The 25280-nt window shown below is 51.8% G+C and overlaps 1 protein-coding gene across 1 annotated transcript in view; it reads right to left on the reverse strand.

The window, feature by feature from the left end:
* The window catches only part of SMARCC1 (SWI/SNF related BAF chromatin remodeling complex subunit C1), a gene marked incomplete at both ends in the record, with an annotated part of 67900 nt that overhangs the window by 3527 nt on the left and 39093 nt on the right, over nt 1–25280 (reverse strand). Inside the window, 7 exons of the mRNA XM_079538265.1 lie at nt 3774–4029; nt 8584–8718; nt 11235–11389; nt 12229–12343; nt 13752–13807; nt 21597–21758; nt 22347–22605. Of these exons, the coding sequence (XP_079394391.1) occupies nt 3774–4029; nt 8584–8718; nt 11235–11389; nt 12229–12343; nt 13752–13807; nt 21597–21758; nt 22347–22605 (1138 nt within the window). The remainder of the gene's footprint in view (nt 1–3773; nt 4030–8583; nt 8719–11234; nt 11390–12228; nt 12344–13751; nt 13808–21596; nt 21759–22346; nt 22606–25280) is intronic.

Genomic DNA, 25280 nt, shown 5'->3' on the forward strand with positions numbered 1-25280 from the left:
CAAAAGACCTCTGAGATCCCAAACCCCAACCCCAACCTGCACTCCTTTCCCTGGACTCTGGGCCCACTCCAAGGCCTCCATCAGGTGCCCAGCACTCAGCACACCCTGCAGCAGGCGACCCCCAGCTGAGAACTGTGAATAATTAAGCATGCTAATTCACTTAGCATCACATCTCTGGAGAAAGGCATGATTTCCACTTCGCTTGCATGTCGTGTTTCTGTCACTTCCCTCCAGTGTAACTCACTTGGTGCTGATGGATCTGACTCCTCTGATGGCTGCGCTGGGCTCCAGACCCACCTGTGGTCACTGCTGCATTTCTGTGACCATGCACACCCAGTACAAGTAGCTAGATGCACTACTCCAGCCAGGGCAGCCCTTGTGCAGCACAGCAAGTAACCTTCCAAGCACAGAACCACAGAACACAGTGGGTAGGAAGGGTCCTTCCAGACTCCAGAACCACAGAAGGATGGGATGGAGCGGGTTGGAAGGGTCCTTCAAGATCCCAGAACCACAGCGTGGTTGGGCTGAAAGGAACCCCTGCCCCCAGCTCAGGCTGCCCAGGGCCCAGCCACGACCTCAGGCACCTCCAGGGATGGGGCACCCACAGCTCAGGGCAGTGCCAGCATCTCTCCACCTCTGGGTAGGGAGTTTCCTCCCCACATCCCACCTAAATCTCCTTCCTTTAGCTTAAAGCTGTTCGCCCTTGTCCTGTCACTATCTGCCTGTGTAAAAAGTCACTCCCTCCCGTTTACAAGCTCCCTTTATGTACTGGAAGGGCCACAACGTGGTCACCTCGGAGCCTCCTCTCCTTCAGTTTGAACACAGTCAGCTCCCAGCTCTCCTTTGCAGAGCTGCTCCAATCCTCTGAGCATCCTGATGTCCTCCTCCTGACCCGCTCCACATCCTTCCTGTGCTGAAATATTGACACACCTTCAATAATGCATCCCTGGGAGGAGCTGGGAGCTGCCCACACTCCCAGGAGCTCCGCAGCCATGAAGATGATGGGACGGTGTGAGTCGGGAAGGAGGCAGCAGCCAGCAGCCCACGTGGCACCCAAAGGAGCCTGGAGGGTCCTCCTGCACACCCTGCTTCTGTGTGACACAGCAACGCAGAGCTCTCAGCCTGCCTGCCCCAATCTCCTGCTACAGCTCACAAGCCCAGACTCATGCATGAATGCTGCACCACCAGCACCACGTGTACACAGCTCTGCTGGGCCCCCCTCGGACAACCAGACTGTGCACAAACAGAAGTCAGCCTTGAGCTCCTATGACGTGACCAGCTGCAAGGCCAGAAACAGAAAGATGGGGCAAGTCTGTTTTTGAGCCCAGCCTGCTTCTGCCTCCAACCCAGGCATGCTGTAAGCAGCAGCTTTCCCTCTTTCCATCTATAAACGCCTCTCAGATCCTTCTTTTGCTTTGTTTCCTGCCATCTCTTCAGCTTACGTCAATCACTGTAAAGACATTTGACTTTGCATTTTGCTCACAGTCTGATGAATCAACAGCTCCACTTTTCACCACCCTTAAGGCCAGCAGCTTGCCTGGTGACAGCCATGAGACTCGAAGGAGAGCCAATCCCACACCAGCATCCTGCCTGCTGACACCAACGAGACCCAAAGCTGAGACCCAAAGCTGAGACCCAAACCCATGCCAGCATCCTGCCTGGTGCCCCCAGTGAGATCCAAAGTTGAGCCCCAACTTCCTGATCAATGCATTCAACTATTTTACTGCTCACTTGCCAAGATTGACACAAATGAATACATCACAGTCATCCCAGGAAAGCATAAGGGAGGAAGATGCACACACTGTGATAGCAGCTCTGCTGTTTTATCACAGACAGAACATGAGCAATCTGATGTGATGGGGCTGTTTATTTTTCCTAATGCATGCAGCCCATGGGCTGTGTGTGTGTGTGTGTGTGTGTGTGTGTGTGTGTGTGCAGAACACAGCTGCTGAGTGCCTGAGGGCTCCAGCAGGGCTGCTGCAGATCATGGCTGTGCATGCACCATCTGCACACACGACCACACCGTGATGTTCTGACGGTGAGGAAGGAAAGCTGAACAGTGGAAAACTCCAAGTAGCCAAACAGAAAGCCAGGAGAGCTTCTGGGTCACCATATCTGCAGACTGCAGGGTCCCTCCTGTGGCACAACCCTACCTGGCTCGGCACACAAGAGCTGAACTCACTGGAGGAAGCAGTGAACTCCCTGGGTTTGCTCTCCTTCCCCACTCCTGCACAATGCTCCACGTCCAGCAGCTCACCATCACCCAGCAGGGGAGGGGGGGTCAATTACTGACCCACTTTAATCAGCCTGGAAGGAGAGGTGTGCTCAGTGATTAACAGCACTGCACTCCCTGCAATGCACGCTGCAGGGACTGCTGCAGGCACGGAGGGCCTGGATGACTCTGGTGGGGCTGAAGTGATAAGGCATGATGTGAACTGAGGATGTGAGCATCTTAGAAACGAAGCCTTACTGGCCCCCTAATGAACACAACGAAGCATATTACCTCGTTATGCTTTCAGTCTCAATAGCAGCCTGTGAGAGCTGGTCTGATGGCACACTGTATGGCCCCCTCCTATAAACCACCTTCAATTTGCCCCTTCTCCATGGCACAGAACGGTTCTTCATTGCACTCAGTGAACAAACTAAGTAATCAATATGGCATAAAAAACAAGACCAACCAGGCACAACATCACTCCAATCCAACCCAGAGCCTATTTTACCACAAAACCATAGGAAAGATGTTTAATTAATAACCCACCGCTCATCTTTTAGAATGGTTTTGGTCCAGCAGCTGAAAACTGACAGAAGCTCTGCTCCCTCCCTGCCACCCAACCAGGTTCAGCCATTCCAGGTGGCTTTTTTTGCTTGAAATGATTTCAGCAGCACTCAGCAGGCACTGCAAAGCCTTCCCTTCTAATTCCCATAAGCTCCTTCCCAGCACAAGTACAACACTGGACAGTCCCAATCCCTTTTCACAGTGAATGGTTTTAAGGTAGAACTGCATTAATAAAGGTAAAACTTTGCAGCTCTGTTTCTTAGAAGCAGAGCTGCCTGTTCTGCAATGAAACACACGCAGTTTGGAATAAATGGCAGGAATGCTGCTTTCCAAGCTGGTCCTGCACGATCACTTGGCCACTCTGCTTCCCCACCCCTCAATGTTAGGAATATCTTCATCCCCAAAGACATCCAAACCTCCATGGCACGACCTGCCCTGCTGCTGTGCTTCCAGCCGCTCCTCCGACCAACACAGCTCTGTGATTCCCAGCTGACAGCAGCACAGCCATGGGGCAGGAGCTGGGATGCCCTGAGGAAGGCACGGAGCGCATCAGTCACACCTCCTGCCATGGAGAAGTGCCTCAGGAGCTGCCTGCTCTGCTCCTCAGCTCGTGTCCCTTCCCTTAAGCTTTTACCCGATCAGACAGGTCACGAACTGGAGAAAATCGGAGTGAATGATTGCTGTTGAAGGAGCAGAGATTGCCTGGCATGAAAAAGTCTTAAGGAAATACAGAGTCTGAGAGACGTTTGGCAATGACGCTCGGTGGCAGCTCCGCTTTTACTTCCTTTGTTTTCTCCATTCAGAGCTTTGGAAACAGCCCGTGGCTCGGCCAGGCAGCACCCATCACCCACGGCAGCACGGCGGGGCTCCTATGGAATCCCACGCGCCTCATGCGCCCCGACTCCAACCGACACCGGCAACAGAGCCCTGCCCCCCTGCCCTTCTCCCTTCCATCCCTCACAGGGTGGCGACGGCAGCGCCGTGCTTGGATCCTTACCTGGCTGGGGAGGGTGAGGTGGAGGCATCTGGTGGTGCATCATAGGGTACGGCGGGGGCTGCTGGTGGGGCAGGAGGCCCTGGTGAGCTGCTGTGCCCAGCGGGTTCAGCGCGGGCGCGGAGTGCTGGTGAGGCTGCTGGGCATTCTGGCTGTGCTGCTGCTCCATTTGCTGCCGGGCGCGGAGCTCGGCGTACTTCAGCTGCTCCATGTGGAAGTTCTGGCGCTCCGTCAGCAGCTGCTGCCTCTGCTGCTCCAACTGGGGGGAGAAACACAAAGGGAATGGGTCAGAACAGCAAACTGAGAGCCTTTCAACGGGGCAGCTGGGAGCAGAAACAGCCTGTCCTGTGTGCAGCGGTGGGCACAGGCCATTTCCCAGCTGCACCCAATGAACTCGCCTCATTTCATCCTAGAGACTCTTTCAGTACTGCTATTAAAACACTACTTGATCATAAATTGCACAGAGCATCCAGCACTGCTGCAGTTCCAGCAGAAACCGTGCAGCTCTCTGAGGAAAGGTTGAGGGAACCGGGATGGTTTGGCTTGGAGAAGAGAAGGCTGCAGGGAGACCTCATGGTGGCCTTCAGTGCTTGAAGGGAGTGGATAAACAGGAGGGGAACGGCTGTGTGTGAGGGTGGGTGGTGATGGGACAAGGGGAATGGTTTTAAAGTGAGACAGGGGAGGTTTGGGGTGGATATGAGGAGGAAGTTTTTGAGCCAGAGGGTGGTGAGGCACTGGCACAGGTTGCCCAAGGAGGCTGTGGATGCCCCATCCCTGCAGGCATTCAAGGCCAGGCTGGATGTGGCTCTGGGCAGCCTGGGCTGCTGGTTGGCGACCTGCACACAGCAGGGGGTTGCAATGAGATGAGCATCGTGCTCCTTTGCAACCCAGGCCGTTCTGTGATTCTATGACTCTTAATTAAGAATCATAATGCATTTCTATGACAGTTAAGAAACCAGCTCTGTTTGCTACTCATGCATCAGGTTTGAGAGGTGCTGCAGCTGCACTCTGTGACCGATCTGGGCAGTGTTGCTGAGGAGCTGCACATCTCAGGGATGCCCTCCAGGAATCCCAGAGCCCCCCACGCTTTGTGCTGCCCGTTTGAGTGCTGACAAAACACGGATGAGAACCAAATTCCACTACAGAGCGTGCATTCAGCAGCAGAACCAGATGGGGACAGAGCTGATGAATAATGCATCCTGCTGGTCGGGGGCTGTTTGTCAGAGCACAGGGACAACAATGCGATTCCTCACGCTGCCATGAGCCCTTTGTCCCTGCCCAATGGGACAGGTCAGGGGGAGGGACTGGATGAAACGAGGAGACACAGACACCAATGGTGTAATGGTGCATGTATGGCAACAGAGTCGGTAGGCGGCAGGAGGTTCAGAAAGGAACTGTTGCAAGTGACCCTGAAGACCAAAGCACTGCTAACACACACTTGTTATGTTCACTTACACTGCTGCTGTGCTCTCTCCATGACACCCTACCCTGCCGTGGAGAAAAGACGGTTGGACACAGGAAAAAGGTTCCTTCATACAAGATATGATGCAGGCTTGTGCCGAAACCATGCAGAGCCCAATCTACCACTTCTGTGTTAGGCTCCTCATTGAATCACACAACGGTTGGGTTGGAAAGGATCTCAAGGATCACGAAGCTCCAACCCCCCACCAATGCAGGGCCTCCAACCTCCCCATCTCACAGCAGCCCAGGCTGCCCACGGCCCCATCCAACCTGGCCTCCAACACCTCCAGGCATGGACGGGGCATCACAGCCTCTCTGGGCAGCTGTTCCAGCCCCTCACCGCTCTCACAGCACACAACTTCCCCTGACATCCAACCTCCAGCTGCCCTCCCTCAGCTCCAAACCATTTCCCTCGTCCTGCTGCCATCTCCCCTTTCCAAGAGCTGACTCCCCTCCTGGCTGCAGGCTCCCTTCAGGCACTGCAGGCTGCACTCAGGTCACCCCGCAGCTTCTCTTCTCCATGCTGAACAAGCCCAGCTCCCTCAGCCTGGCTTTGTAGGGAGGTGCTGCAGCCCTCTGAGCATCTTTGTGGCTCCTCTGGACCCTCTCCAACAGCTCCCTGTCCTTCTTGTCCTGAGGGCTCCAGCCCTGGACACAGCACTGCAGGTGGGGCCTCACAAGGGCAGAGCAGAGCGGGACAATCACCTCCCTGTCCCTGCTGCCACCCCTCTGCTGATGCAGCCCAGGATACCATTGATTTTCCAAGCTGCAAAGCACACTGCTGGCTCATGGTCCGTTTTTCATCCACCAGGACCCCCAGTCCTTCCTGCATCCATGCCCACGAGCTCAGCACAGCACTGCAGATGGCCAGCGGAAGGCTGGAGCAGCGTAAAGGCAATTGGTGCCAGCACACTTCTCAGTGGGAAGGTCCCAGCAGTCTGCTTCTGTGTGCTGCAGGACCTGCAGGAGCAAAGCAGGGCCGCCCAGCAGGACGAGCACACACAGCTCAGCTCCCTCATAACCCCATTCCTTACAGCTCACATTCAGGCACGCAGCCATGGGCACAACTTTCCCCACAGCCCTCAGGTTTGTGGCAACGCATTTCGGTGCTGCTGCAAAGAGATTCACCATTAGAGGCACTCTTACAAGCACTCTGTACATATGTATGGTCACACAACAGTCTGTATGACAGTTCCTTCTTCAGAAAGTAACTCCTCCCCGTACAGGAACGGTAAAGAAAGGCATTCGTGTGCAATTATGAATTCTGGGTCAACGAGGCTCCCACCAACAGGATTCCCATTGCACACAATCAGAGTTGGCAGCACTGAAATTGCTTCAGCTTCAACACTGAGTCAATTTGTTTTGCCCATCGCCTTCCACTGCGCAGTCTGCAGCACACATTTCTTCCAACACTTATCTTTGCTGTAACACAGCAGCAAATAAGGGCATCTGCACAGCGTGCAACAGCACTAAGGGCTTTTTTGCTTTAATTGTTCCACCCAATACCCACAGTGACAGGTGAAAAGACCACGTTTAGCTGCCAGAAAGCCAAGGAGGAAAAAAATCTGTCTGCGTATTTTTAAGAAGGAAAATGTCACATGCCTCAAAGAGGAAAAACCCTGTCACTAATAGAACATATCCCCACATACAGCCAGGGAGAACCTTTTCAGAATAGTTAGGTCCATTTCCAGCACTGCCAGTCAGTGTCAGGGCAGACACTGCACTGAGGTGGTGGAAGATGCTGAGCAATCCAGTCAATCCTGCTGACATTCTGCTGCAACAGGAGACCACAGCTTGTCAAACCCCATCAGTGTGATTAATGCCACGGCCAGGATGTAAATTCCATTAAACTCACATGGCAGGGCAAACGTGACAACTCCTAGAATGACCACTCAGTATCTTCATCACATCTGGAGCCATTGCATATTGACAGAAAGCAAGGTAAGAGAGAATAACACACGCATGGACTGCTCCCTGGTTACAGTGCAGCTTTGGGTCAGCTTTGTAATAGCTGCAGAGGAACTGCACAGCAAAAGCCCGTGGAGCTACAATGGGAAGGAAGGTGTGCAGTCATTGCATGGATCACAGAACGGCCTGGGTTGCACAGGAGCACAGTGCTCATCTCATTGCAACCCCTGCTGTGTGCAGGTCACCAACCAGCAGCCCAGGCTGCCCAGAGCCACATCCAGCCTGGCCTTGAATGCCTGCAGGGATGGGGCATCCACCAGTCAGACCCCACCAGGCACAGACAGCATCTCCTCCTGTTGCACCCTGACTTTAAGAGATGCAGGTACCCACGAGCCATCCCCACAGTGCTACTATCACCAATCCCAGCCTGGGCTGCACCACAGTCATTCCCAATGGCACTGCCATTCCCAGCTGGCCCCACTTCACCACCCACCAGACTGAAGACACATCAGCAATGCTTTCCTTTGCTTGCCCAGCTCCTCCAGTTCCACCTCACTGCCAGATGTACCCAAAGGGAGTGGATAAACAGGAGGGGGAATGGCTGTGTGTGAGGGTGGGTGGTGATGGGACAAGGGGAATGGATTTAAAGTGAGACAGGGGAGGTTTGGGGTGGATATGAGGAGGAAGTTTTTCAGCCAGAGGGTGGTGAGGCAGTGGCACAGGTTGCCCAAGGAGGCTGTGGATGCCCCATCCCTGCAGGCATTCAAGGCCAGGCTGGATGTGGCTCCGGGCAGCCTGGGCTGCTGGTTGGTGACCTGCACACAGTAGGGGGTTGCAATGAGATGAGCACTGTGCTCCTTTGCAACCCAGGCTACTCTATCATTCTATAACATATCCATGGTTGCTACCAGCAGTCCCCTCTTCTCATGTGACATCGCTGCTTCCCTGTGCTGCAGCTGCCTACAAATCCCTGCCTACAGCAAGCAGTTGGATGGCATCTCACCTGGAGGATTCTTCCAAGGATATCCTCCAAAAACAGGAGGTGCACACTTAAAACCAAACCTGCAGAGCAGGTCAGGAAGAGAAGCAGGCAGCACTGGCTCCCCATCCCTCTGGGGAAGCCAGGTGTCCATCACTGCGTTCTCCTCCCAGGAAGCAGCAGTGCTTATGTCAGTTATCAGCCAGGTCACAAGGCCTGCACAAAGCTCACATGGCACAAGTAACAGTTAGGAAGCAAATCTGTGATGTCCCCAGTTTGCTGCTTGTGGTAAAGGGAAGATTCTGCATAGCAGGGAGGGCTCCAACAGCACAGCGCAGGGGAACAACAAATTCCAGCTGGGGTAGAAATTGCTGCACAACAGGGAGCAAAGCTGCAGCTGCTGTTAGCACACATGAAGTCTCGCAAGTACTGAGCCCCATTTCAGATCAGCATCCCACTACTTACTGCCTCTTTCTCTCGGTCCATAATGGTTTCCAGCTCCTCGAAATGGCGAAGCTTTATCTCCAGCTTTTTCATCTGTGTTTCCACCAGGAGAGCAACCAGGGACTTGATTTTTCTTTCTTCCACTGCTGCTAGGTGCTGAGAATAAAACAGAGCTCAGCTTTAAATGCATTTCATGGTTACCAGCCACACCTGCACCTAGCTGTAGCCATTCTGTTCTGTGTCTGGACAGAAATCAGGACACCACATTATCAACTTTATGCTCAGAATCAGAAGCCCCCAGGATACTACCAAGCTTTCAAATAGGGGTCTGGTTGTAACACAGGCAGCACTGTGGCTGCTCATTTCTCACTAGCCATCCAACATTCTGGACACAGCATGCCCAGGGGAGATGCAAACAGGGGAGCACCTCACTATAAAGCCATACAACCTCTTGCTGCAGCAGTTCAGCCCCAGGATGGGGCAAAGCCTGTCTATGAAAAGGAACTCGAAACAGTCCCATCCAGTTTCTTTTGATAACCAGGCTGCAAGGCTGTGTGTACACAGTGCCAAACAGAACAGGAAAATGCAGACTCCCTGAAAGGCTGTGACAGACACACGGACAGGCACCTGGCATGGGAGACACAGAGCTTCATACACGGCATGAGACAGCCCATGGAATGCTGCACATCTCAGGTGGGAGAGGCACACGGACTCACAAGAGCCCACCAGCTCTCAAGGACAGCTTACAGCTCCAAATGAAGCCATGCTCAGAACAGGGCACTGCCACCACAGCATTTCTGCGTGGCACCAGGGCATTGTCAGTGAGTGGGCTTCAGTGAAACTAAAAGATCTGCAATAAAAGTCGGTGACAAAACTCCCATGGTTGGGACACAAAGCCTCTGATGGACATTTTGCCTGGCTTGATGTAATTTTAATTATTACACTGTTAGCAAGAAGTCAAAAGATGTCTACAGTCACAAGCTACAAAGTTGGGAGACCTCTGTAAGTGTAAAGCAAAGAGAATCTTCCCCCTCCCTGGAAGCACTGCAGGCCAGGCTGGATGGGGCTGTGAGCTGCTGTGCTGGAGGTGTCCCTGCCTGTAGCAGGGGGTTGGAACTATGTGATCCTTAAGGTCCTTTCCAACCCCAGCCATTCTATGGTTCTGTGTGTCTGATGCTCTGTGATTCACCACCTGTGGCTGGTCTGTTTTGCCTGACAGTAAGTGGTGATGATCCCTCTGCCTCATCCCAACCCAGGGGTGTTTTCTCATCATATTCCCTCCCCTGGTGCCCCCAAGGGAGGCTGTGAGGGGCTCTGAGCACCCAATGGAGCTGCAGGTGTCTCTGCTTGCAGCAGGGCAGCCCATCCCCTCCCACTCAAACAATCCTGTGACACGGAAGCTCTCCCCTAAATGCTCACATGCACTGGACATCACTCCCCAGATAGGACAACTTTCCTCCAATCCTTGGTTCTCCTTATAACTGCAATAATTCCTCTGATATCAAATCAAGAACTTTGTAACAGCTCTTCACATGGCCAGGTCTGGAGCTTAACGTGAAGAACTGAATTAGCCTCAGACAAGACACAGCTCAGCAAGAGCTTTAACACTGTCTGGGTTTTTAAATGCAGCTGGAAGGAGAAATCCCTGCTGCATCTGAATTCTACTCGGAAGCACGAGCGCTCTAATTGAAACATATTATTTCCTGTAATGTAAAGCTAGAATTCTTTGGGAATATCTATATGATCATAATGAAAACCACCATTAGCTGAGTCCCTTCTCCCTCCAGCACTCGTTAGCACCTAATGGAGGCAAGTGGGATATCAGTTTGATTTGGAGAACCAAGATTTCCATTAAGCAGAGATTAAACTCCATGCTTTAAAGCGAAGCACGGCTGGAAACACCTGCAAGGCTGCTGAGCAGCACTGGGTTATCCTGTGCTATGCAGGTGGAAGGGCCTGGGACTGGAAGCAGCGTGGATGCAGATGTGATGCACAAGGAAGGCGGGCAGAAACCACGTGATGTGAAAACAGAGACTGAAAATGATGAAAATGATACTGTGAAAGAAGAAAAGGCATTCTGGTTCCTGCAAAAAGAGAACGAACAAAGGAGAGCATGCAACTGGTCATGATGGCGTGTAAGAGCTACCAGGGCAGCAATGCAAAGCACAGCTCATTAAGGGACTGCAGACAAACGAACAGGAGACGAATGACGGCCAAAAGCACGCTGTGAGCAGAAAGCAGCACCTCTGTGCTCAGGTTTCATCCAGCTGCCCATAGAAACCACTGCACCACTGCATCTGAGCACATCGCCTCCTTGTTCCCAACGAGGGGTCACAATGGCACAGCACAAAGGCAACTCGAGGGTGCTGCTTCCTTCAGCACCACAAGCTGAGAGCCACTGAGCAGAGGGAAGCCCTTACAAGGGATGCCAAGAGTTACAGCTCTTTCTCAGGGCTGCTCACTGGCTTCATAGAGGCACGAGCAGCGCCTGAATTACGTTACACAGCTTCACTGATGAGGCCAAGCAGAAGAAATCAAAGATGGCATCTGTGGCCTTTCAAGGTATTAGAGATCAGAACATGCAATTCTACAGCTCTGGAACAAAAGACCATTTTAAAAAGAGATCTAATGTGAACTGCAAACCAAGCAGTGGATCTGTGTGCAGAACAAACCTTTGCTTTGGTGGCAGCTGAGGCGAGAGCAGCAGCTGCAGCTGTAGCCACATTTCCTTCCGAGATCTCGTGTTCCACTTTCTTCTTCCCAGCCTCCATTTCTTTGTCTTTGCTTGCATCAACGTTCTCCTTGTTCTCTTCTGCCTCCTTTTCTTCTGCAAGAGATTTGTGGCCAAGTTTGTTACGTGCATTCCCCCTTTGTTAGCAGCACGGTGCCAGGACAGGAATTGCACTGCTCTGAGTCAAACCAACCCATTTATCCACACCCCACCAGTCCTACGTTGCTGCTGCCGCCCATCCAAGTGCTGCAGAGGGGACAGCATTAGTTTAAAAGGATCTGATCCAACACACACTTTCAGTTTCCATCCTGTTTATCCCTTTTCTGCCATCAGTGTGCTTCCACCAGACCTCTTCTAGCTGTATTTCCAGACCAACTCCATTACCACCTCTCCTTTCTGTATGAATTCCAAACACATCTCATTCTTCCTGGTGCCAACATGCTGGCTGTAAGCCCCAGGTAAGAGCAATACATCCACCAGGTAAAGAGAACATGTCAAACAACAAGAGGAACATCCCATGGAGGAACAGCCCATCAAAATAAAGACTGCAGCACCTCAAAGGGAAATCACCCCACCGAGTTACTTTCTAAGTGCAGAAGTGGGCAGCCCCATTTCTTTATGTGATCAGATGGAGTGGAATACAGGCAGAAGAAAAGAATTTTGACCTACACTCACTCTCCAACTGTAATTTCTCCACCCAGTCACAACACGCTGTGAAAGAAAGCTCAGCTGAGCTCTAAAACGAGTTCAAGGAAGAATTCAGTGCCTGAGCTTTGCAGCAAAATTAAACCAGAATATTTACTACTGAAGCACGAAGCAGCCTGATGTGCAGGAGGAAATACTTGTGCCACAGTTGAGTTTATGGTCCCTTCCAAACACTTCAGAGGAAGGCTATTAAAGCTAGCACAGCCTGAGGAACAGCTGGGGGCCATTACCTGGTTTGGTGTCTGCAGTCGCTTCACTTTCTTGTTCCTTTTCTGGATTCCTCTCATTTTCTCCTTCTTGTACTTTATCACCTTCCTCAATTTCACTCTCTGCTTTGCTTTCAACCTAAACGGGATGAAGGATTGTTTGGAGAATGAGAGCTATACGAGGCACCCGCTGTTGACTTGGTTGACAGCTTTCAAATTGATTCGCAATCATGAAGGAGGATTAAATTTTAAAGGCTGACTTCTGCTTAAGCCCATTTTGACACTCCTACCAACAACCTGAATAAAGCCAGTAACTGCAGCATCAGCTCCAGCGGCCCAGGCTGAGCTCTCCACCTGGTGGGATGTGACACCCTACAGAACCTGCTGGCACGAGTTCTGCTCCCTGCTGTCCCCACGTGGATGTGGGCACACCTCACACCCTGTCCCGTGTTTGTTATGTTAACAGCATTCATAGAACCATAGGATCAATCACAGAACCACACAATGGCCTGGGTTGCAAAGGAGCACAAAACTCATCCAGTTCCAACCCCCTGCTGTGTGCAGGTCGCCAACCAGCAGCCCAGGCTGCCCAGAGCCACATCCAGCCTGGCCTTGAATGCATTCATCTGCCCCCATGTTATCTTCAAATTGTGAGGAACTGTAACCACAGCAGTGACCTGTGGGCCCAAATGCCACAGCTGAATTACGTGTTTCTGCCCAGGAATTGGAAGGGAAACAAAATCTGGGCGCCTTAAGCTATCATCAGTGGAATCAGCAGCAGCTTCATGCTTAAGACTGCAAGCATCATTTTCCCCTTGAAGATTTCCTGCAAAAAGGAGTTTCACTGACCAGCTACAGAGACCTCTGCTGAGCCCAACCTCATCTCCCACACCCAGGGGATGGAACAGCTCCCAAAGCAGCACCCAGAGCTGCACACATTGAACAAGCATTGCTCCCATTGTCACTGCAGAGTTCCAACAGCAGTTAATCATTATTCAGGTTGTCTGCCCAGCTCCACTCGATCATGGTTGCCAAGCACTGCAAGGAACCCAAACAACTCCCCGTTTCCCAGGAAGGCCCTCACCCCTCTGATCCTGACAGAGCCAAAAGCTGCTTTCAACTCTGGGGAAGGCAATTTGCCACGAGACAGACTTTTCCAGGGCAAGACTTCAAAGCAACTCCTGCCTTAGACCACTACAAGTCCTGAACAATAGCAAACCAACGTCCTTCTGCAGCTGAAGTCCCCACGATTCATTTGATACTGACTGCTTTACAGTCAGTACAGTCAGTTACATTTCCTCCCAGCCCCAAGCTCCTTTTCTCAGGACTAGGAAACAAGATGCTGGCAAAAGAAACGTGGCAATGACTGAAGACCAGAGCACTCACTGCAAGTGGAGTGGGGACTGCAAAGTGCTGGGGAGCACTGCTCTCACAGGACTGACCAGCACACTCCTTCCCCCTTCTTATCAGGCATTTCAGAACGCAGTGATTTGGGTTTGTGAGTGTCAGAAGTGCCTCATCAGAGCCATATGCTGAGCTGAGTTTACCTTCTCAGGCTGCTGCCCATCTGTCTCTGTTTCCATTTTTTCTTCTTCGGCTCCATCTGAGAACACAAATAAAGTATTTAGAATTGTCATAACATTCATTCATTACGCTCATTTCAGAATTAACTCAATTTTCTGTTCCGTGCTGATGATGGTTTATAAGGAAAGCCACACAGCACTGAAATCCTGGAGGACACAAAGCCTCTTACATTAATCTTGGTTTAAAAACCAAGTTTACTTGCAAATGTAAATGTAAGAGGTTTTCTTTTCAGCCCACCGAGCAGGACAAAACGTGGCATTATCTGTGCTCTGCTGATACACCCAGCTCACCCACAGAGGGGGAAACACTCAGCTCTATCAATTTTAGCCACATAAAGAGGAGTTTAACACACAGCTCCGCAGCGCTGGAGTCACCCAGTAATTCCCACTGCTAAGTCACAGCATTATACAATGTTTTCCCCAATACAGCCAATTTGGTTCTGTAGATGGTTGTCAGTTACATGATTAACCTCAATTACGGAGCTGCCAGACTTGTAATTCCTCCTCAGCACCGGATCCCCTGAGCTGCTTTTGATGCACGGCCCATCCAGCAGCACTCTCCAGGGCTGCAGGTCAGCTGAAGATTTAAATTCCATCCTGCACATGCCACAATTCTGTGCTCAGGTTCCCAAAGCAATACCTCATTACTGCCTACGCCAGCACTTGATGCCTTGCAGACAATACAGTGGAGTTTGCTAGCATTTCACACGCCTTACAGACAGAATTAGAGAAGCATACAGGTTGGAGAAAGACCCCAGAGATCCCCATCCACCCCCCCATGCCCACTGCCCACATCCCTCAGTGCCACATCCCCACAGCTCTGAACACCCCTGGGATGGTGACCCCCCCTTCCCTGGGCAGCTGTGCCAGCACTGACCACTCTCAGGGGAAAGAACTGTTCCCCATATCCAACCTGACCCTCCCCTGGTGATCCTGAAGCCATGACCCTTTTTCTATTGCTGTTAGCAGGGAAGAGGCCGACCTCCATCTCACTGCATCAACATACGGAGCCCAATGAATGGGAATTGAATAATAACGATGCTCAAGTCAGAGAAGACAGTCCAAAAGGTGTCCTGTGATGGATGGTCCTGGACGACTCTCCCACCCTCACCGTGCTCCTTCATTCTCCCATTCCTCCCCAGCTGTACTGACAGCAGTACCTGTGGCTTTGTCCTGGAGGCTGGATCAACGAAGTGACCCAAGTTAGAGCCACAGAACGGTTGGAGTTGGAAGGGACCTTAAAGATCACATAGTTCCAACCCCTGCTGTAGGCAGGGACACCTCCCAGCACAGCAGCTGCTCACAGCCCCATCCGGCCTGGCCTGCAGTGCTTCCAGGGAGGGGGCATCCACAGCCTCACTGGGCCCAAACAGTTGTTTTTTTTTTTTTTTTTTGCTTTCTCACTAGAAAAAAAAACATTTAATATTACAACTGCTGTGGATGTGTGGGTCCAGACAGCACCCACTGCCTCCTGTGCATTCACAGCATCACAGAATGGTTGGGTTGGAAGGGACCTCAAGGATCACGAAGCTCCAACCCCCCACCAATGCAGGGCCACCAACCTCCCCATCTCACAGCAGCCCAGGCTGCCCAGGGCCCCATCCAACCTGGCCTCCAACACCTCCAGGCATGGACGGGGCATCACAGCCTCTCTGGGCAGCTGTTCCAGCCCCTCACCGCTCTCACAGCACACAACTTCCCCTGACATCCAACCTCCAGCTGCCCTCCCTCAGCTCCAAACCATTTCCCTCGTCCTGCTGCCATCTCCCCTTTCCAAGAGCTGACTCCCCTCCTGGCTGCAGGCTCCCTTCAGGCACTGCAGGCTGCACTCAGGTCACCCCGCAGCTTCTCTTCTCCATGCTGAACAAGCCCAGCTCCCTCAGCCTGGCTTTGTAGGGAGGTGCTGCAGCCCTCTGAGCATCTTTGTGGCTCCTCTGCACCCTCTCCAACAGCTCCCTGTCTTTCTTGTCCTGGGGGCTCCAGACCTGGATGCAGTGCTGCAGATGGGGACATACGAGGGCAGAGCAGAGAGGGACAATCACCTCCCTGTCCCTGCTGCCACCCCTCTGCTGATGCAGCCCAGGATACCATTGGCTTTCCAAGCTACAAGAGCACCCTGCTGGCTCACGGTCAGTTCTTCACCCACCAGGACTCCCAGGACTTTCTCTGCATTCTTCCCATTGGGAACCTGCAGCAACTTTACCAGACCCCCAGAAATACCCAACCCTGGCCGCAGTGCCATCGCAGCAGCAGCCATCAGGATGGACATCCAGCCCATGACAACGTGCTTCCTGCTGCTGCCCGTCTGGGTTCTGGCTGGTGAGACTAAGCTCTTCAAGCTAATAGCCTCTTATTTACTGTCTGCATGGCATCCAAATAGCTGCGACACAGACATGTGAGGAGCTCTGCCAGCACTGCCAGACCTGGGAGCTGCACAGTGCTTTCTGCCCAGCTCGCAGCCCATTCACCTCTGGCACTTACCAAGGCAGGAATGGCTGGACTGTAAGCGAGCTAAAGGGGCAAAAGGGAAAACAGAGATGCAACCTCTGGCAGCGCTCCAGCAGCACTATCAGCACCATGGCTGTGTGTATGCACTGAGAGAAGGGCTTTAGCAGCAGTGGGGATGCTGTCCTTGGCGCCGACCTCCTGGTGCCAACCCTTGGCTCATTCACTCCTGCTGATCCTGAGGCCTTTCAGGATAAGAGATACCAAATGTGCTGATGGAGAAGGACATGAGATAACAAGTGTTTCGATGCAGAACACCAGGAAGGTGACCGAGCATTGCACCACTTCCCAATACTTTGCCCAAAAATTGTTCTAAAGGCCAAACAACCCCAACTGTTCCATAACAAGACCAGAAGGAAGCTTCAGCACAGCCTTGTGCTCCTTGCCCAGGATCCCACAGCTGCCACAGCAGACACCCCAGTGCAATTTCACATACACAGGCATTAAGAAGGGAGCTTGCTTAGCCCAGGGCTCCAGCACACACTGCTGTACCAACACAGCAGTGCTGCTGGAAAGCCCTCACCCATCTGAAGACACCAGCTGGTGGAGGGGGGCTGCTCTCTGTAATCCTCCTTTTACTGCTAATTCCCCCCTGCTGCACGGAAGCAAAACAGACGCACAGAATGCATCCCTTCAACAGCAATAGCTCTGTAGAAAAGTTTTTACAGAAGCCCCTGCCATACATATAAGAAAATCATTAAACAGTGTAGAAGAAAAATACATTGAAATCTCTGACCAAGATGGTGGTTTCCTCACTTGAAGAAGATAAATCTACTTATCCAACCCATCTGCCACCATGATTCAATTCGTGGTGGAAAGGGAAGCACCTCAGAAGTTACAGCTCAGAGCAAATCCCATAGGACACGGGCTTTCTTGCTCTACCCAAAAGCCAACCTCAGGTCTTTCAGATAGGACTGAATTCCCCCTTCTGTTCTAACCTCAGTCCTGGAGGTGAGGGTTTCTGTGTTCTGAGTACAACACACAGCAAAGCTGCCAGTCTCAGGGTAAAGAAAAGCAGTGGATGGTGCAGCGTGGTGCCCTGCTGCACCCAGAGATATTCACGTGGGTCGTGCTGTGCAGCTGCACGGCCAACCACTGCTGCTGCTCCTCAGGCATTCACTGCTAAACTCCACAGCAGCCGAGGTGAGCTCCATCAAGTATTCCTTTTTCACTTGCAGATCCTGGCAGCTATCGCTAGCGACGCTGCCACAGAAGATGTGCCAAGGCAAACACACTGCAAGGCTCAGAGAGCTGGCCACAGAATGGTTAGGCTGGAAGAGATGTTCCAGCCCAGTCCTCTGCCATCTCAGCTCATCTACCCACCAGTTCTGGCTGCTCAGGGCCCCATCCAGGCCAGCACGCTCCTTCCTCTGAGCCTTCACATGGAAAGTTCTCAACTAAAACCATCACAGCATTCTCAGCAGGGAACAGCAAGTACTCCTGGACTCTCTGAGCACACCTGAGTGACTCTTTCAGAAATTCTTCTGTATCAGAGGGTCACATTCAGCTACAGAAAGAATTAGGAGGTTTGTTACGTGTGACAGCAAGATTACTGTGAACATCCTGACTTAACTTAGGTCTGCAAGTCCTGCCTGTAAGAAAACATGTTGTTCTGAACTGAGGATGACAACTCGAGGCAGGTTGGAGTCAATGGATTTTGAGAAGTGCTGCCCTGTGTCAGCTCCCAGGCCACTATCTGCACTGACAGCTCCTGCTGGCTGTGCCATTCATTCCATACTTGTGCACACCAAGGAGCCCACGTGGAAGTCCTACATGCAGTAAGAAGGGAGCTGCTGCTTGTTAGTTTGGGAGTTACAAATCGGTTTAGCTGGGTTCAAGCAGGTTTTTGCTTCTGGATGAAAGGTAATTCCAGTACCTTGTAAGCAATTAACATCCAATGAAAATGAATCACAAACTCAAGTAAGTAAAGATCTGCAAAGAAAAATAAATGTATTTCTGAGCCCCCATGTGAGAGGTAAGAGAAACCACTCCTACATTTCTGCAAGACACAAACACAGCCTTCCTGACTTTGCGACGTGATGGCATCAGGTCACAGAGAATAAAACTGGTGATGCAAATGAGCGCTGATGATTGGAGATGCACGTTTCTAACACCAAAGGGGAAGACTTGACTGTAATGAGAAAGACCCTGCAATCCTTTTTACAGGACAGCCACGATGCTCTGACACCATACAGAGGTTTTGGAATGTGAAACCTGCAGGATGGGAGAGAAGAAAGGAGAGCTGCTCCTCACCCCCACGGCAGGAGCTGCGCTGAGCCCTGGGGCTCCAGCTGTGGGGAGGGAAGCTGCCCATTTCAGCAGGGCTTGGAATACTTCCGAGTTAAAGCACAGCCTGGGGAACCCACAAGAAATCATCCTGCCACAAATGAGGTAAAAAAGCTTCTCCTCCGTACCCATGTTTGGCTTCTCTACTGTACGTCACAAGACTGGCTGTAAAGTGTTAAATTTAATCATCACTTACGTTGCTTACAATTGCAGTGGAGCAGTAAATCAGAGCACCATTCCCCCACTGTTTGCTGTCACAGATGAGCTACAGTGCAAAGCATCCATACCCCACCAGGGAAACAGTGCCAGGGAAATACTTGGTAGCTAAGGCCCGAATCCACACGTAGCTGCCTCCACCACGGGCACTTCAGAGACTCCCCAGTGCCCGATTTGGCACACATATATGCAGGCAGTGCAGTTAATCACCTCTGGAAAGTTATTAGGAAAGCACACACGCTCAGAGGAGATGTGGGAGGAACGCTGAGCACACGGGCGTGCTGCTCACTGCTCTGCAGCTCCGTCCCCACCCGCAGAGCCGGGCTCCTTTGGTGGCTCATTTTCATTACAACAGAAGCATCTCCCATCACACTGATAACACACAGCCCTGGGAAGCATCTCTCGACTCTGCTGGGCTTTACAGTTTCAATCTGAAAGGAGCCACGGCTTGGAGATTCCAACAACAAGGACTGGACAGCCCGTGTTCCTGGATATCAGCGGTGCCTCCAGGAACTGCTCCAGCGCCGCTTTCCCCTTTTGCTCTCTGCAATGCCTATAATTCACCAACACTAAGAGCTTTACTTCTAAAACGCACCAGCTGACGAGCTCTAATTACAGTACAGAAACCACAGTGGGCATTTTCAGCTCTCTGTGGTGAGATACACCTCTTTGGGTCCGGCCACCAAAGCACAGCTGCAGCCCAGCCCAGCAAACCCAACTGGGCCCTAAAGCACGACCCACGGCTGAGCTGGAGGTGCTGATCACAGTGACCCACTTCACTGCTGCTCAGCAGCTCCCCGGGGAGAGCCATCTGCTGTTGTCCTAATTTATGCCATTAGTCACAGCCCAACACAAATCGCATTAGCCGTAACAGGGCAGTATTACTTATACAACTCAGTGCAGCTCATTCAGAAGTAATCGTGTTATGGGCAGCTGCTCTCCAGCTCCACACGTTACATGACAAGCATCTCAACGGTCCTGCCTGCAAGTTGTGGGCAAGGTTCTCCTAAAGGAAGGGCTGCCAGAGCAGCAACTCTGCCAGTGACGTGGATATGGTGAAGTGCCACAACTGTGCTGCAGGACGGAGAAGGAAGGCTCAAAGAACTCATGACAGAGGTCCTTGGGGTGAATACTACAGCAAAAGTTGTTCTCAGAGCATCAGAGAATCATTCAGGTTGGAAGAGGCCACTAAGACCAGCAAGTCCAACTGCCAGCCACCCCACCATGCCCACAGTGTCACGTCTCTATGGTCCTGGAACACCCCTGGGATGGTTACCCCCATCCCCTGGGCAGCTGTGCCACTGCTCAACTGCTCTTTGGAGAAGAAATTGTTCCCAATATCCAACCCGACCTTCTTCCAGCTCAAGCTGAGGCCACCACCTCTCATTCTATCAACAGGAACACAGAAAAGGGGCACAAAATCACGCTGGACAGTAAGTAACTCTTCGCCTTCAGTTGTATGGACTGAAGCACAGTCCCTCACCATCCCATCACACAATGTGCACTGTGCTCGTGTCTCCGGACAGGCTGACAGCAACTCAAGGATGAGATGCACAAAGCCAGGTCCAACCAACCCCCCGTCAGCCCAGAGCACAGCCAGCACTGTTCTGACCAAAGCTACTCGCTGAACTCACCACTGTCATCTGCAGCGAGCTGAATGAAGCAGCAGCCAGCAGTGCTGGAGTGAAAAATAATGCTACACTGAGGAGCTGGCAGATCTGTGCAAAGCTCAGGAGATGAAGGGATCTGAGAAACTAGCAGGCATGCAGCTAAATATCCCTCTGTGCTCGCCTTACTGCTGTGCAATCATAGAATGGTTGGGGTTGGAAGGGACCTTAAGGATCACGTAGTTCCAACCCCTGCTGTAGGCAGGGACACCTCCCAGCACAGCAGCTGCTCACAGCCCCATCCGGCCTGGCCTGCAATGCTTACAGGGAGGGGGCATCCACAGCCTCACTGCACAACCTGTGCCAGTGTCTCACCACGCTCACAGTTCTTTACTCCTCATGTCTTCCTCATATCTGGTCTGTATCTGCCCTCTTCCACTTCACAGCCATAAGGAGAGCCAACGTAGAGCTAAGGTGTCTGAGAAACAGCAGGTTCAACTGGACCACAAAGAGCCAACAGAACTCAGCTTGCTGTGTCATAACCACAACACTGGAAAGGCAGCACTGTCCAACTGCTCCAATCCACAGGACTGGCATGAAATCTGCTCTGCTATTTCTGCCCATTCAACTCATGCATATGCCAAGCAAGAAAACTTCCATTAGTCCACAGCAGGAAAACAAACTGCTAGAACTAAAGGTGGTGCTGAGTTATTAACTCGTTGTCAGGAGCCAATAACCAGAGAATCCCAGAACGGCCTGGGTTGCAAAGGAGCACAGTGCTCATCCAGCTCCAACCCCTGCTGTGTGCAGGTCACCAACCAGCAGCCCAGGCTGCCCAGAGCCACATCCAGCCTGGCCTTGAATGCCTGCAGGGCTGGGGCATCCACAGCCTCCTTGGGCAACCTGTGCCAGTGCCTCACCACCCTCTGAGGGAAAAACTTCCTCCTCATATCCAACCTAAACCTCCCCTGGCTCACTTTAAAACCATTCCCCTTGTTCTATCACCATCCACCCTCACAGTTATAAATCCTACAGCCCACCTGCTGTAATCCTGCAGCAAGCACAAGAGGAATGACCATCCCTGGTGCTGCCCCTTACCAACAGCATCTCCTGCTGCAGGTGGGCTCAGTCAATCAAGAGGCACAAGAAAGGGCCCAGCACAGCTGTGTGCAGCTCTCTGCATTCAGATGCTCACCCATCTTCTCTGGCTCGTCCGGCCCCGTCCCAGCAATGCAGCTGCTCTCCAGCCCATAGGTGGGATCCACCTTCCCTGAGGCACGTGCTGCTTCCTGCACTTTCTTCACGTGGGCTTCCACCAGCTCCAGGGGCACCTCCTCTCTGACGCGAGAGAACTCCTCTGTGAACAATTAGCCACGATGTTACATGGGGGGTTATTAAAGGAAAATTAATGGTTACGATCTCAAATCAGCACGCGGGTGAGCCTGGTGTCAAAATGAGTTCTCAAAGATGTATCTGAGAGAGCACGTTCCTTCTTTCTGCATTCAGTGCCTGATTTTCTCTCTCCAATGCGGTACGAGAGACTCTTTCCAATCACATACATTTGGTTTTACATATGAAAATAAGGGAAAAAACTCCCAAATCCTATCTCATTGAGTTTCCCAGGGGGTACAGCTGTGGCTGAGAGTTTCAACAGTAGGAAATGGGAAAATGGAAGTTTAGCATCGTGCATTTACACACAGCCAGCCAAACTGCAATCAGCCACTGCAACTCCAGGGCAGCACCTGCAAAGCACCACTGGGCAGCGAGCACAGAAAGGGAACTCAATGGCTTCTAAGAGTTATTCCAGCCTGTCTACAAAGCAAGTTCCAGTGCACCAAAATACACTGCTGGCTGTTAGACCTGAGAACATCTCACGATCTCCAAGAACCTGTAGGAACTGAGATGCACAGAGAAAGTGGAAATAACTGCAGGGATGAAGTCATACCTAAGGCAGCCTTTGCTGCTGCTGATGCCACACGAGGGTCCACCACCGATGCCAGGAAAGCAACAGTGCTCATCACGGGGTTGCCAGACTGGCTGAAGGGCACAGGCTGGTAGGCCAGGGGGCCGAGGGACGCATCCGAGTTCTCCAGGTAGGGGTCTTCAATGGGGAGCCTTAGGAAATGCAGGATGCACTCATCCTGGGTGCGGCTGCCAACGTGCTCTGAGACCTTGTTCCAGTCGTCCTTGTACATCTCCAGGGCCTGTGAGAGATGGAGGTACCGTACGTACATTCAGTGATCTGGGGAAAAGCTCCACCACTCCACCTTGTGCAACGCTGGTTATTTCAGTGAGGCAACAGAAGATGGAATGCAATGACTACTTCAGCTATTTTGGTGCTCCAGAGAGCTCATCTCACCGGGACCTCAGTGCCACCCTGCACAGATCATCACACAAGTTTACGCTGTTACTGTATTGCAAGAAAAGTCAGAGGATTTGGGATTTACTTTTAACGTTTGTACAGGCTGTGTGCCCCCTCCTCATGCAGAACCAAGGTTTGCCTCTCCTGCCAAGTCTCACCGAATGCTTTTTAATTCCCATAAGAAATCCCCTTCAGGGCACTTGTGCTCTCATTTGTGCCTTAATGCACTGAGCTCATTGGGCAGAAACAGTATTTATTTCACATATGTGTACTGCATATGACGGTGAAGTCCAACTCCTCCACTCAGCAGATGTCAGGAAAATGAAAGAGCATCAGACCAATACACCAGGAAAAAAGGAAATCACAGAATGGCCTGGGATGCAAAGGAGCACGATGCTCATCTAGTTCCAACCCCTGCTTTGTGCAGGGCGCCAACCAGCAGCCCAGGCTGCCCAGAGCCACATCCAGCCTGGCCTTGAATGCCTGCAGGGATGGGGCAGCGAACTGCTGAAGCAAAAATGTCATTCCATGCAATGTGACACAGAACCAAGCTCTGTAACAGATGTTGCCCTATACAAGGGACCTCAAGGATCACAAAGCTCCAACCCCCCACCAATGCAGGGCCACCAACCTCCCCATCTCACAGCAGCCCAGGCTGCCCAGGGCCCCATCCAACCTGGCCTCCAACACCTCCACGCATGGACGGGGCATCACAGCCTCTCTGGGCAGCTGTTCCAGCCCCTCACCGCTCTCACAGCACACAACTTCCCCTGACATCCAACCTCCAGCTGCCCTCCCTCAGCTCCAAACCATTTCCCTCGTCCTGCTGCCATCTCCCCTTTCCAAGAGCTGACTCCCCTCCTGGCTGCAGGCTCCCTTCAGGCACTGCAGGCTGCACTCAGGTCACCCCGCAGCTTCTCTTCTCCATGCTGAACAAGCCCAGCTCCCTCAGCCTGTCTTTGTAGGGAGGTGCTGCAGCCTCTGAGCATCCTTGTAGCAAATCCCTGCTGCCATGGGCTTCTCATAGCACACATCTGCAGGTATGATGTAGTGCAGAAGACAAAGCCCTCCTGCTTTCCACCTTTCTCCCTGTGACACCTGAGTTTCCCTAAGTAAGCAGGAGCACAGATGCATTAAGATAAGAACAAACCACTGAGGTCACCAAGCCTAAGTCAGCCCCCAGCACCATGCCCACTGCAGCACGCAGCTCAGTGTGATGGGCAGCCCTGCCCAGGGAAGCTGTGCTCCTGCTGAGGTGAGCTGGGGGAAAAGAACACGGCAGGACCTTGCAGCCCACAGAGCAGACAGCGAGAGGAGGGGCTTTAAAAGCTCAACAGAAGAATGATGTAGGTCAGACACTCTTCTCTGGAACTGAAGTTCCCAAACTGCTCAGGATCTGCTCTCCCAGCCTCCTCCCAACCTTGCTGCAGTGCTTAAAGCAATGTGACACTGCTCAGTTCACTGGGCCAGACTCGTGGCAAAGTATTTATTCCACATTCAGCATTCATTCCACTTCCCCTAAATCCATCTAGCTACGTGTCATTGCTCCCCCACTGCAACCACTCTAGCATATTAGATGGAGCTCTGCTTTTCGCAGCCACACAGCAGCTTTTCACTCACTCTCCTTCACTCCCTGTTAGATTTCTGGTGCCCTCCTAGAAACAGCTGAGAGCTCTGGAACAGCATGGAGAGGCAGAGCAGGGAGGCAGGGAGGGAAACCCAACCTCTCCCCCTGCTCAGCCAACAGCAGGAAGGATGGGCATTATTTTAGATAATTATTTTAGATACCACTTATTCTTTGGAACTGCACCACACATATATTTGCCCAAAGCTGCCCTGAGGATTTAATTGGACTGAGCTGCCTCGTTACAGCTGCATTACTTATGCTTGAACTGGTATTCTCTCTTTACTGATTTATTCATAGGTTAAATCCACGAAGAATGAGAACATTAATAATTGAAATTCACATTAAATACATTTGCAATCTCCAGACTTTGTTTGTTTTTCTAAAAGAAAAATGAATATGCTGTCTGGACTATTTCATTAGGTTGCTGCTTGCTATGAGTGAGTGTAAGGTACAAACATTTAATATTAGTAACAGGAGTAGAAGAAGCCAGCACATCAAGATAAGCCCTGTCAGAACACCATATCTTCACTGTTTTCTCCCATAAGCAAAGTCCTTCCCCAGGCTGCTAAGAAGGCATGGAGCAGAGTGCAGACTGACACCCAAACCTGGAACGAATTAACGTGCTGGATTGAAGGCTACCAAATAAAAAGCTTCCTTTATTAACAGGCAAAGCACAGGAAAACAATCGGTGTGTTAAATAATTCAACTTCCAAAGTGGCTGCTTGCAGCTCCCTGAACTGTTATGGCTTACTGGAGAGCTTGTAAAGATCAAGAGAACTTCACAATGTTCTTAGGTGCAGATAAAACATTCCTTGAGGGGCATGGTGTGCTGCTAAGTGTTGCTCAATGCAAAGACCCCCCCTGCACTGCAAGATCTGCTCTGGGCTTTG

This window comes from Tetrao urogallus (assembly GCF_951394365.1).
Source record: "Tetrao urogallus genome assembly, chromosome: 7".
In the NCBI taxonomy this organism is placed as follows: Eukaryota; Metazoa; Chordata; class Aves; order Galliformes; family Phasianidae; genus Tetrao; species Tetrao urogallus.